The following is a 14,668-nucleotide window of genomic DNA, read 5'->3' on the forward strand; positions in this document are numbered from 1 at the left end:
CTTTTTTTTCCCCCCTTAGTTTTGCCCGATTGATTGATTGATTGATTTTTTTATTGCTTAAAGTATTACAAAGGGTATTACATATGTGCCCTTTTTTGCTTTTAGTGGCAGCAAAATTATCTCTTAAAGTGAGTTTTCAATTGGAAATTTGATCACTATGATGTCTCCATTCAGCAACTTTGAAAGCTGGTATTTTTAAGAGAGAGAAGGAAAGGATTTGCAGACTTTGGAAGTACCTACCAAGTGTGTTAATATGAAAATTAGGTGAGAGACTTATTTTATACTGTCATTTGTCTCTGTTCTATCTAGGACAAATCTCATGATTTCACACTTATGCAGTCTCATTACAAATATCTCTGGGACTGGCATTTCTGCCATTAGGTTTTCTGCAAGTGCGGGTTAAAAGTCCCTGTTTTTATTTTCTCCATTATTCTTTTCCCATTTTTTGAATTTCAAACATATACTGTTTTAAGAGCACAGTGGGTTTTTTACCCTTTTCCCCTTCACATCCATCATAACCTCTGTACCAAGTACTAAATTCTTGAAATATCTTGGAGAGTCATATTTGAACACCCTCCTTTATCTACACTGCACCTGATGCTTAGGTTTTGTTAGCACAACCTTCCATAGCCTCTGTCAGAGGTAGAGAACTCCTGAGGTATTGTCCCATCCTACATATGCTTCTCAAAACATTATGGTCAATCCCTGGCTTCCTGAAGGCTTTTATTTATCTACTAGAGGCCCGGTGCACTGATTTGTGTACTGGTGGAGGCATGGCCTATGGGGATTGGCCTGCTGTGGGAGTGCCGCTCATCCAGGTCAGCTTAACAGCGCTCCCACTGTAGGAGCACACTGACCACCAATGGGCAGCTCCTGCATTGAGCATCTGTCCCCTGGTGGTCAGTGTGCATCATAGCAACTGGTCAAATGGTCATTCTGGTCATCCCGCCATCAGTCGCTGGGCTTTTATATACTGGTATATAGATTATCTCCCCTTATTAAACAGTCAAAATCACTATTTCCTGAGTTCTTTGATCTGCTAAAATTGGATTAGCTTTTATTTTTCCCCAATACGTTCTTATCTCTTGTTTACAAATCTATGTAACTCTGTGAAATATTCCATCCATGTCTTATTTACTCTTTTCTATTCAATCTATATTTGAGAAAATTAGATCCAACCCTGAGATATAAAGTACAGGAAACTTTGTGGTGAGTTGATAATGAAATCAGCTTTGCATACGGATTTGATATTCTCCAGAACACATCTCCTACTTATCATTTTTACTCTCTTCTACTTAACTGGGAATCCACACATACCAGCCAACTTGCCACCATGTTGCCAGGGAAGTCAAGCTCTTACCATTCCCCTCTCCAGATTCTCTGATGTACCTCTGAAGTTTAAGTAGCATAAAACCATTTCAGAATCACTCCTATAACAGAGTACCCTCCACAGAGGTTTGGCTCATCAAAGCAGTCATGTTTTCAAAGGCTTTTGAAAATCAAATTGGTGACCAAATTATTCAGTAATAAAACACTGAAATTAGGATTTGTTTCTTTGGTTTTTCGTGAGATAAAAAAGATCAATCAAGGAAAATGTGTCTTATATGTCTTCATAAGCTTCTGTGATGTTAGAAGCTTTCTAGTTATCTCTACTCTACAACATGCCCATTCTCCATAGAGCAAGCATAACTATTTATTAGAAATGGCATTTATCCATTTAAACCAGGGATCCTCAAACTACGGCCCGCGGGCCACATGCGGCCCGCCAAAAACATTTGTTTTTTACTTCAAAATAAAATATGTGCAGTGTGCATAGGAATTTGTTCATAGTTTTTTTTTTTAAACTATAGTCCGGCCCTCCAACAGTCTGAGGGACAGTGAACTGGCCCCCTGTTTAAAAAGTTTGAGGACCCCTGCTAAACAGTAGCAGTTTAATGGAAGTTGTCATATATTCAAAATCTACTGGGCAATAGAAACATTAAACATAGTCTAAGCCTTGATGTTGACCCTAGAATATTTAAATCTGCTTGATGACACAAACCTAACTCTAATATAATTGCTAATTAATTATATCATAGAGATATAATCAGTTGCTAATTTTTGATTTTCATAAGTGAGGGAAATATACACAATAGATTATCAGTAAGGACTGGGTTTGTTAGCCATAGTTTCATGAAAGAAGAAAAAATGTAATTGACTCTGAAGAATGTGTACAACAGGGTTCACGGAAGAGAAAGGGCAGCGTCCCAATAATGTAAAAGAGATTGAAAGTCTGGGTTTTCTGACGTAGCTGTGTGTTTGTTTCTATCCTTGCCTGAGGATATGTCTTAATTGATTTTAGAGAGAGAGGAAGGGAGAAACATCAATGTGAGAGAGAAACATTGATGAGTTGCATCCCATACATAACTGACCAGGGATTGAACCCCAATCTAGATATGTGCCCTGATTGTGAATCAAACCCACAATGTTTTGGTGTATGGGATGATGCAACCAACTGAGACACCCAGCCAGGGCTGACCTAGCTGCGTTTTAATTAATAGTAGCTATGAGAAAATGATGTCATCACTATGTTCCTTAGCCCCGATGTTCTCATCTGAGGAATTAGAGATGCAGCCAATAATCACTAAATCCTCTATTAGCTAGAAAAAGTTCAATTTCGGGGACCAATGTGTGTGAAGGCATAGTGGTGAAAGGAGATAATTAATATGAGAAAGAAGTGACCTCATTAGAGTAGGAAGTACATAGTCAGGATTGACTGGAGATAAAGCTGGGTATGGAGCATGATATCAGATTATATAGAGTCATAAAATCAAGCACATGAGTATAGATTTGATGTGAAAGCAAGTGGGTAACCACTGGACCTTTGGAGGCAGAAGAGCGGCATAATGAATGTAGTGCTTAAAGAAGCTTAGTTGGACAGGGAAATAAAGGAATGATGGATTGATAGGAGAAGAGGGATCCTGGGGTTAGAGCAGCCACCCAGGAGGCTGTGACTAAGCTGGAGGGTGAGGTATACCAAGGACTTTACTAGGGCCTGGAACCTTGTAAGCTATGCCTGGTTGTAGAAGAAAATCAGAGCTGGCAGCAGTTAAAATGGTAAAACAGATTTATTCAGGACCACTACAATAAGGAGAGGAGACTTCAGTATAAAACCGGGATTCATTCCAAATGGACCAGTAGGAATTTGTAACCAAGGAGCAGGGTGGGGATGGGTGGATGGAAAATTGCTAAAAGGAATCATTGGAGATAAGGGAGGATTTGGGCTAAACTGACCTAGTAGGATTCTTACTGAGACAGACCAGGGTGGTGATCAGACATCATATGGAAGGTGGTAGAGGTTGAGGACCCTGGTGAAATATCCAGGACAATAAGAGAAGATGATGAGAGGTTCTGGCTACACCAATTTAGAAATGTTGCTAAACTTGGACAATGCAGAAAGAAACATAAATGTCCAATCATCAAGACCTAGCTGAAAGGTTCAAGGGAGCCTGAATAGAATGTGGTCAAGGAAAGCATCTTGGTCAATTGTAACTCTGGTTTGGAGGACAAACACTTTGGCCATCGTTTCCTCATTTCTATGGTGAGGATAAATGAGCTTCGCAATAAATCTATAACATTTTAGGATTATCTGGTAACAGATTATTCTAAGTATCACAAAACAAGGTGATTAGGATTTTACCTGGAGAACTAAATAGTAATATATTTTTTTCTATTCAGCCAATAGCAATATGAATTACTTTGTGTGATAGTGAGTTTTTTCACACCATTTCATGTGTGTTTGTGAGTGTGTGTGTGTGTGTGTGTGTGTGTATATTCATGCACAGGTAAGGTCCCTAGAGGCTGCCAGCTGGGCTTCCCCTAGCTGCTTGGTCAAACACCTGGCTGAGAGGACAATTTACATATTAGGCTTTTAATATATGGGAGATATATATATATATCTATATATATATATATGTGTGTGTATGTGTGTGTGTGTGTGTGTGTGTGTGTGTGTGTGTGTAGTGGGGCAAATGTAAGTTTACAGTTTGTATGGAAAATAATACAATAATTAATAAATAATAAAAGAATAAACTATTTTGCATACTCACAACTGTAAACCTATGTTTGCTCCACTCTGTGTATACACACATATCTCACACATTATTTTCTAAGTGATACTAGTATCCTGTCATGTGCTCTAAATCAATTAGCAAGTGCAATTTTGGCATGGGAATTTTTTATTAACTGTGTTTTTGTTGGGACCTTCCTTTCAGTATCATATTAGGGATGACTAAAATGCTGTGGATGAAATCCTTTTGTAATGGCTCTGCTGCCTTCTCCCAAGATGCATTGCTGCAGGTTTTATTAGCAAGAAAGCAGCTCACAGTATGAGTGACCTCCAGGATAAACAGGAAACCAGCTGTGATAAAAATACCTTTTAGTGGATTTGTACCACCAGAGGCAGTCATGAAACTTTAAGTCTTCCAGAAAGTACAAGTCAAACAGATTGGAAAAAGACAAACAGACTTCTATGGAAAAGAAATTTGATGCATCTAGAGATAAGCGAGATTCATTTTTCTTCTCTTATTAGAATCAGACAAATTATTGAAGGTAAAACTGATATGAGAAACATTAAATTGCATTTTAATTAATGCAGATTTCAGTGGGATATACATTTACATAAAAGGTAAACTAGACCTGGCCTTTTGTGTACAGGAATGAGTAAATGACTAAAAGCTTTATCCATTTAATTTAGAGATTTGATTCCATTTTCCTTTTATCTCCATCCTCCATTCTCCAAACCTTACTCTCCTTAAAGTGTATATCATCCAGGGAATGGTAACATCACTTAAAAACATTTAGCTTAAAGTAAGTAATTAACTAAATGATAAGATAATTATGCCTTGGGCTCTGATCCAGGCATCTCCCCTAGTGCTTTGGAGAGAACAGTCCTGAATAGCCCTTCTCTCAGGTAGTGTAGTGTCTAGTGATGGGAAGGAGAGCAAAGCACATTAATTACAATGCAGAGGCAATGTTGTAAGTGCATAAATCTGGACTAAGTACTGAGCATATTTGGCAAGAGAGAACAGAACTAGAAGATAGCAGTCTAAAACCATTTTCACATCTTATTTAAAATAGATAAATATGCTCTCAATGGGACAAAGCTCCAACCCTCTCTTGCTAAAATGTAGCAAAAACAATCTCTGTTCACCAAAACTAAGTCAGACTGGTCAACTTTATATCCTAATTCCTATCCCTATGATCACTCCAAAGGACTTTTCTCCTGATTGTGGCTTTCAACCCTGCCCCATTCAGTTGTTCTTTCACATTTACCCTATTTCTAGGTACTTATGGATAGTTCCTTTTAGGCTTTTAGTGTCAACTCTAGACAAATACCAACCTTTATATGACCCAGGGGCCCTTCAGTTATTTGCTTTCTCAATTGATGTCTTTTTATTATGACTGCTGTTGTTTTCCAGGCTCTAAAGCTACAAAAACTGGAGCCACATTAAATTAGTTCTTCCTTTCCTTGGAGAGGCAGTGTGGTATGATGTCTCTGGTTTCTAATTGGTAGTTCTCAGACTTCGGCCATATCATTTGGTATCTCTATACTTTGATTTTTTCCCTATCTATTGTGGGAGCTAATAATATAGACCACAGAGGTAGAACATGAGCAAAAACCCAACCAATGGCTCAGCAGTATTAATTGAACCATCTATAGCATTTTTCTATTCATTCACTTCATTCCCAAACTAGTGTCCATCAAGTCTTCCTTCTTTTAGTTCATCCTTGAAATGTCAGAAATATTTCTCTTCTCTCCATTTTTCTTTACTGTAATCTCTCATTCAAATATTTTCCATTCTAGCTCCTCTCCCATAGATATTTATGTTAGGATTACTGCAAAAACCTTCAAGAGTTTTTCCATGCCTTAAACCTCTCTTCTCGCCACTCATCCAATTATTGCCAGAAAAATCCTACTGAAATAGGGCTACATATTTTTTAAAAAAATTCCCTTGGGTTTTTGGTTTCCTATCCATCTAATCTAAAACCAAGTTGTCAGGGCTTTCAGCAGTGTGACTTCCCTTGACAATAGGAACATGCCACTCTACACGATACACACTGATGTGTTTTTTTCTGTAACATCATTTCTCATATGAAGTGTATATGCCAGTCCCCTACCACATGTCCCTAACTTTCTCCCAAGTCCACACAGTATACCGCCTTGCACACCTATCAATGTCCGGGTTTGTGTCCTTCACTGGGGTCTGGGAGTTTCATGAGTGATTTAACATGTGAGCAGAATTGCCACGGTCCCAGAAGACCCGCCCCGGGAGTCTCTCTTTGGAGCTCTCTCACATGCACTCTTGGCTGCTCTTTGGTGGTTATGCATGTCAATGGGGCCAGCTTTGTGTGCCTGTGACTTGTGTGACTGTCTAGGGCTCTATGCTCAGAAGAACCATGTGTTTGGTTTAAGGGTCTGCTGTTGCTGTCTTGAATTTCTTAATTTTTGAACCAGAGTTTCCACATCTTCATTTTTCACTGGGCCTACAAAAGATTTAGCCTGCCCTGCATTATTTTGAGTTGTGTTGAGGTAAGAGCTTTATAAGAGTCATTTTCATTATAGCCAGATTCTAGGTACGCCAAATCCTCCAGTGATCAATGCCATATCAGAATCAAGGGTCATTATAGTTTTTCAAGCAGCAAAATAAAAGTATTTTAACTATTATCCTCAATTTTCATATGCTGTTCTATCTTCCTCAGAACAGCATTTCTGTATCTTACTTGAGCCTTGCTACAGTAGGACCATGGAGTAAGTCTATAAAATGCTTGGAGAGACTTACATTGAATTAAACTTACATTTTAATCAGAGACTTAGAATTAGGAAACCTGAATCTGCAGATCCTTTTGATAATGAGAGTATTGTCCCTTATCTGAATCCCCATAAGAGAAATTGTTTTCAGTTCTCAATGCTTAGGCAGAGATTTGTGTCATGTGACCCATTAGTGTATTGTTATTGACCACAAAAGTGGTATAATTGATTGTGTTTCTACTGTAGCTTTTGTTGTCTAAAAGTTGAGAGTCTAAGTTTGCAGATGAAATTGTATCTGCAGTGTAACTTGGCTTTGATGTTCTAATTTCTATTTGTTCTTTTCCATACTTATTCACATTTTTGTTTTATAATATATATTGTTTTATTATAAGCATTATATATATTTTCTATGTATTATTTTTTATTTACTATATGTATTGTTTTATATCTCAAATCTAGATGCCTGTCACATAGTAAGTGCTCAATGAATAGCTGATGAATGAGTTAGGCAGCATTCCATGATTTAGTGCATTCCTAAAAGTACATTAGTATCAAATATTGAAAGACAGGTGACAAATAAATGGTGGCCATAGTTATGTTCTCTTTTAACTACAAAATAATATAAAGTCCTGAATTATATTTTGCCTTTCAGAATTAATTTTTGAGCATATGGTATCTGCATGTATAAAAGCCCTTTGTTCCTTCCCATTTCAATTAAATATTCTTAACCAGCTTCAGACATCAGATCCAGACTGAAGGACTACCACTTTCCCTGACTTCAGTCTTTGTACTTTACATCAGATACAATAAACGTATGATACCTACCCTTTTATCACTTTCATAATATAGGGTGGCCCTGCATTTTTATATTTTATTTTTTCTTCTTTAAAAACTTGCAAATGAAAGTAATAACAACCACAGTGCTCCTCTGACAGACCCTCAGAATTGAACTGTTGACTGGTAAGCAGGTCCCAGAAGTGTAATTGCCCTGCAAAGGCTGAATTGGAATCACAAAAGGTTATTTAATGGTGACAATATCAAAACTTTGGAAGTAGGGTTGCATTAAAGTTGAGGAGCTCTTTACAAATCATAAATTTAATAAAAACACATCACATCTCATTTTCTACCCCAAGCTTTCTTTGCCTTCCTTCTATAAACTGCTCCTGCCCTTCTCTGAACCTCATGGTTCATTTAGCCCTCAATCGCTCTTCTTTTATTCTATCCTGGTCCAGGTGAGTTTCTCCAACCAGAACAGGGTCAGACTTTTTTTTTTTAACTTCTTAATATAGCTTACCACTTGGCATAGTGTCAGGAGTATGACTGACATTTTTTTATTTACTATTTTTTATTAGGACAATAAAGTTGGTGTTGAGATGTGTTATCTTGGATAAATGGCCATCAGTATAGGCAATGGTATGTGTGTGTGCGTGAGGCAGCAGTTGAAAGGAGGGTCTAAGTGCAATGCTAGAGCATTTTGGAAACAGTGAGTCATTTATATGTTGGAGTAGCACTAATTGAATGCATTGGTGATCAGGCTCATTCCCTAAGTTTCTGAAAACCTGCTAGAAAAACTTACTCTGCTAATCAAGAAACTGAGATATGAGATTAATAAAAAAATACTTCTTTATTTTCCTTTTTTAAATATATTTTTTATTTATTTCAGAGAGAAAGGGAGGGGAGAGATATATAAAAACATCAATGATGAGAGGGAATCATCCATCAACTGCCTCCTGCATGTCCCACACTGGAGATTGAGCCTGAGTCTGCAACCTGGGCATATGACCTGACCTGGAATAGAACTGTGACCTCCTGAGCCATACCAGCTATCGGAATTAAGAGAATTCTTACACTATTTTAACACCAGGAAGCAATAATAAGCTGCAGCTTGTACTCAAAATAGCTTAGAAAATATTATAAATGCTTCTGTTTGTAGCATTTTACACAATGGGTAGGTTTCATAGATATTTTGCTATTTATGGACAGCAAATGATACCTAGTACTGTTCCTAAATAATTAACCAACAAGTGTCATTTATAGCAGGGAGCAAATGAAGAAGATATTGACATTCAGGATACACAGAACAGAAAGTACAGGGATCTTTAATTCATGGGTGAACAAAAATGGAAGCAACATGTTGAACATCACATTTTTTTTATAAAACGGTTTCAGGGTCATATATTATTAAGTTGATACATAGTCGCAGAGTTTCTGCTCAATTCTCTAGGCCCCACCAGCCTCCCATGCATCTTTAAGCAACATATGTATGCTATGCTATGAAAAGAGTTGGTATAGACAAGGTCAGCTAAGAGGAGCCCCCCCCCCATTTATTGAGCTAATTCAATTGTATCTGTTTTATTGGTAGACAGATTCTCCTATTTCAGCAGAAAAAGGTTAGTCATTTCTGATTACATGTATTTGAGAATTACTTCCACATTTATATCTAATGCCGCTCTAAGAGGATTTCATGCCTGTACTCCCAGTGAAAGGTTCTGTTCTGCAGGATTTGTACCAGAGATAATAATAGGATTAATTTGCAGAGTATTTAAAAATTCATCACAGCATTTTCGCATCTGTTCTCTCTTTTGATCCTTTCAGCAGTCCTGTAAGACGGGTTAAGTGTGTGTTCTATTCCCTTTGGACAAAAGAGGAAATTGAGGCGCTGAGGGGTTAGGCGATTGGTTAGAGGACAGGTCCTAAGTGAGTAACAGACCTAGAAGTTGTGTTCTGTGCCTCCCAGGTTTTGTGCTCACAGATCAGAAAGACCATTTTTGAACACAGACACAGAGTTACATACGCCTACATTTGGGTGCAAAGCAAAATCAAACACGGAGCCCATTCAAATGGTAATGCTGGAGCCCCACGTCTGGAAACTCCAATTCAGCTCAGATTCGAGGCCCAGGACATCTATTCGTAATAGAGCACTTATGTGGCTTTGAGTCTAGTTAACCAACATGATTGGATATTCACTCATTCATTCATCCAGGACTGTTCCCTGTGAATTCTACCTTCATGTACTTGGCCTGTTTTCCTCAGAGGTTGTTGGAGTTTTTCAAATGTACTGACCTTTTCTCTGTGGTGTAGTTATTGTTGAAGATGTCAAAGTTATTGTTTCCTTATGACTGACCTAGAGAAAACCCTACTCCAGTCCAAATTTTAAAAACTTAAAAGATTATAAAGCTATTTCATTTCTTACAACAAAATAAAATCCATATCTAGAAGAGACTTTGTAAATGGATAATAAACATGAGATACTATGGCTCATAAATACAAATGAAGGAAACAAGATGCTATTTTTTTACTTCAAAATGTATGAAAGGTAGAAAAATGTGATGTGACATCTGTGAGAATGAGTGGAAATGGGCACTTTATGTAATGTTGGGAGAGAGTTATGGGAACAATGTCTCAGGTGGTGAGATCGGCACTATTTCTCAAAAGTAAAAATGTATGTTCTCTTTGATATAGCAGTACTACCTCCCAGAATTACATAAATCTGTGCAGCAAGGGTGTTTAAGAATAGACATTGCAACAGTGTATGTAACAGAAATAAATGGAGGACATCTAAATGCTTCCTTAGAGGGAACTAGTTAAATAAATTATGGTACATGCATAAAAATTTATGCATTCATGAAAATAATAATACTTCTGTGTGCTACTATGCCGTTGTCTTCAAGATACATTAGGGCTATTAAATCTTAATTAAGGTAAAAATTACATATGTTACTATTTGAGTATGAAAAGGCGTATAAAGTTAAAATGTGTATGTCTATGCTTGTGTACACATAGATATTTCTTTAACGATAAAGAGACTATTAACTGTCACACATTTGGGAAGGAAAACTGATAGTTTGAGGTAAAAAGAAAATTAATTTTATATATGCTTTATACCACTTAAATACCTTGCAATGTGTATTTATTTTTTAATACTCAATAGGTAATTGAAAATAATTTTTGTGCTTAAAATAATTGTCAAATAAAATGAACTGTAAGTTGTAAAATATATCTTCACTTTATTTTAGTTAGCACTTTTACTATGGTTTTAATAATATAAAACTCATGTAACAAATCCATTTATATTTTCTTAAATATTACATATATTTCTATGATAATTATGTCACTTCTATTTGAAAACTAATTATATGTCTGGGAAACACATTTAGTAATTTCAGTCCATAATTCTCTAGTTGATCCATATCACCTATCAGATTTTGACAGAGAAATAGGGTTTTCAAAATTAGAGACTGTCAGAACAACAAAGGGCCTCAGACTTTTTCGAAGACAAAGAAAATTGAGACCAAGTAGATTTATGTCTCCTGTGCTTGTACATTTGACTCACATGGCAAAATTTAGGATTAACCTCAAGTAAAATTTAATACTAAGTAAATTGATACAGTGAGAATCAGAGAACATGAATTATTCAAAACAACATTTTGTTAGCTGGCTGTCCATCCATGGACAAGTCTCCTTTGCTCTCTAGGCAACCTTGCAATGCTTGGTGGGTCCCAAGGAAGCTGTTTGCACCCATTCCATTTGACTGAAAACAATTTAAGAAATTCATGAACTGACTCAGGACCTTATTAACTTTATTACTTTCTCTAGTTTTCCAAAATTTCTGGATCTGTGTAAATTTTCTCATTCAAAAGACAAGTCACGTTAAATCAAATGAACATTTGTTTAAACAATTACTCTGAGCAGAATATTTTAGTAGTTCTTGTAAACCCTTTCCCGGGTGAAGAACTCACATTTTTGCCTCATGGTTCAAATACAGCTCAAGTTCATGTGAATCTTTCTTTCTTTGATTATTTATCTCACAAATTGTCCAATTCACAATTTGTTCTTTTGGTGCTCTTTTATTGTTTAGGGTGGCTTGTTCCACAGGCAGAGTCTAAATTTTCTATTTCCCATTGCATGAACCTAATTAGCTCTTGTGACTTTAACAATAAATCCAGAATAATAGTGAGTGAAAACAGATATTTCAGACTGAGAGAACTTTTTAGATCACAATTCAAACCTAATTGACTTATCAGTTGCCAGAAGTACTGTTCAATAGTTCAGGGGGATGCAATATGAAAACCTAAGACAGCAATATCCCCAGGATGAGACACTGATATATTCTGGAGGTGATTCTGTCTCCTGCAGAGACAGAAGAGGAAGGAGCAATGGACAGAATGTAAAAATAGACTCATGACTCAGCATCATGATCCCTCTGTTTGTGCCCCTCAAAGAGAGAAATCTAAGAATGCCCAAATAAGGGCTGGAAGAGGTTAAAGGGAGGGGAGGGAGAGGAAGACCTATGTAATACTTTCAACAGTAAAGATTAAAAGATAAAAACACACGAATACCCATATATATATAAATGGGTCTGCAATTATCTAATAACTTCCTTCTATCACAGAGGTATCAATGTGAAATGCTAATTTGTTTTCAAAATTTTGAGGGAAATTTTAATTCTTCTATGTTTTAATGTTTGGGGTATACAAATTTAGATCCATTTTCCTAAAATTAAGTAATTAAATAGAACACTATTAAAAGTATATAATTTCTCTATATAAAATCCTACCATTACGTCAGTGAATCTGCTATTTAACATATATCCCCCAAGATCTCTTAAATCTTCTATGACTAAAGATCAATGCCCTGAACAATTTAAAACATTATTTCTATAATGGTACCAGAGGCCCAATGCATGAAAATTCATGCAAGAGTTGGCCTTCCTTCCCTTGGCTGCCAGCACTGGCTTTCCTCCGCACCCAGGACCTGGGCTTCCCTCCTCCAGCTGCCGGCAGGCACCCGGTACCTGGGCTGGCTTCCCTCTGGTCCCACTTTGTCAGGAAGGATGTCCGGAAGATATCTGGTCTAATTAGCATATTACACTTTTATTATTATAGATATTTAGACCTCATAGTGCTACTCTATCTGCAAAACCCACAAAAACACTTTTAGAAACTGTCTACCCAAACACTTAAGTCTCATAATTTGTCTGCTTTTGACGTGTTATTTTATTAGTGGTGTGTGTTAGCTTCACTGTCTTAAACTGTATCCCGATTTTGCTCTTTGCTTGCAGGCAGAGTTCACAGCCATGCGGGAGCAGTACATGCGAGGTGGGGAGGGCTTCATCGTCTGCTACTCTGTCACCGACCGCCAGTCATTCCAGGAGGCTGCCAAGTTTAAAGAGCTCATTTTTCAGGTCCGTCACACCTACGAAATACCCCTGGTGCTGGTGGGCAACAAAATTGACCTGGAACAGTTCCGCCAGGTGAGTGCCACTTTTATCCGTTAGCTTCTCTCCTTTCCTCCTCGGACACATAGTACCAAGTCTGGCTGCTTTCCAAGGTTCATATGGAGAATTCTGAGGAAGAAGTGATGCACATGATTTTTCTAAGAAATCTTGGAGGTTCTGTGGTATTTTGTGCAAGCCACCACAATATGTCCCGTCTCACATGTATGTGACTTTGCTGTGTCCTTACCACTCACTCCCCCATCAGGAGGTTTCTTCTCCCAGCCTCTTGGATCTGGGCTGGTGTTGTGATTTATTTTAAGTAGTAGAGTATAGTATAACTTCTAAGGTTGAGCCTCAAGAGTGAAGTTCTTCCTTTTCCACTTGAAACACCTGCCTATTAGGGTCGAGCTGCCATTTAAAAAGACCAAGCTAACCACTGGAGAGAGCCCAAAAGCAACATCCAGTCTCATGGCTGTCCCTGTCTAGGTACCAGATCCGTGGGCATGACCACTGTGCATGTGCCAGCACCAACCACGATCTGACTGTTACCTCATCAGATACCCTATCCGATGGAACAGGAAAACCTCCCAGCTGATCCTTGTCTGGATTTCTGACCTCCAGAATCCTGGGCAAATAACATGGAATTGTTAAAATCACCATGTTTGGGATTTTTTATTGTTTCATGAAAAATTGAGCAAAACAGAACCCTTGCCACCTTCCAGAATCAGAACAAGCAACAACATCTCAGGTTGAATAAGAAATGAACCTGCTTCAAGTTGCCCCAGCTATATCACCGTGAGCCCCAGAGAGTCTCACAATTTCTCCAAGCAAACAAAATTGATAACGCAGAATCCATGTCTAGTTTAGACTGAAATCCATTACCAGAGTTCATGTGGCGCATCACAGTTTATTCTCATGTCATTAGATACTATCAGGGCCTAATGGGCAAACCATGACGGCCTCATCTCAGATGTCTACTGAGTAATACTTCAGCTGTCCTTGGGACTCCTGAAGAGACTAAAACACAAAAACCTAGTTCAAGGTCCAGACAAACCATTTCATCATTTCATTGCCATGACTCACTTTGTGCAAAGTTACATTACGGAACAGTTACATGCAAATCAAATTTTTGTAAATCCAAGTCTCTAAATCGAGTGGCTTAGTTATAATCTGAGATGCTTCAACTTTATTTGCATCGACTTTAAAATTGAACTGGTTTATATTGGATGTCTTAAAGTAGCCTGCTAATAAGGCCTTTGCTAAGGTGAGAATCTCCGCTAAAGCAATTAGTTTTCTCCTACATTAAGTATTTTTACATTTGGATTTTTATATCTAATGCATTTTAAGTTAAAGTGAAAAGTTATCGTATGGAGCTAATGTCTATGAATTTATGCCTAACATAGAAAAGTATTCCTGTGATTTCCTGCAGTGCACTTTTGTGATGACTTTTTTTTTTGTATATTTTACTTGGAAGCTTAAGCATCTTAAAGTGGACACTATCTGCTTTTTAGGAGCTCTGATATTTGTTTGTTTCCTCTGCACCTGTTCTTCTGTCTTGCTTTATTGCTTTCTCTTTCTCCAAGCAATGTTTAGCGTAATATGGTTACATTACTACGAGATAGAAATTCAAGTTTTTCTCACTAGCTAAATATGAATCTATA

At 37.4% G+C, this 14,668-nt stretch overlaps 1 protein-coding gene across 1 annotated transcript in view; it reads left to right on the forward strand.

Annotated features, from left to right (window-relative positions):
• The window catches only part of RIT2 (Ras-like without CAAX 2), a 254,256-nt gene that overhangs the window by 117,176 nt on the left and 122,412 nt on the right, over nucleotides 1-14,668 (forward strand). Inside the window, exon 4 of the mRNA XM_006766108.2 lies at nucleotides 12,852-13,043. Coding sequence (XP_006766171.1) covers nucleotides 12,852-13,043 — 192 coding nt within the window. The remainder of the gene's footprint in view (nucleotides 1-12,851; nucleotides 13,044-14,668) is intronic.

The sequence above is a fragment of the Myotis davidii genome, unplaced genomic scaffold, assembly GCF_000327345.1.
Source record: "Myotis davidii unplaced genomic scaffold, ASM32734v1 scaffold259, whole genome shotgun sequence".
NCBI lineage: Eukaryota > Metazoa > Chordata > Mammalia > Chiroptera > Vespertilionidae > Myotis > Myotis davidii.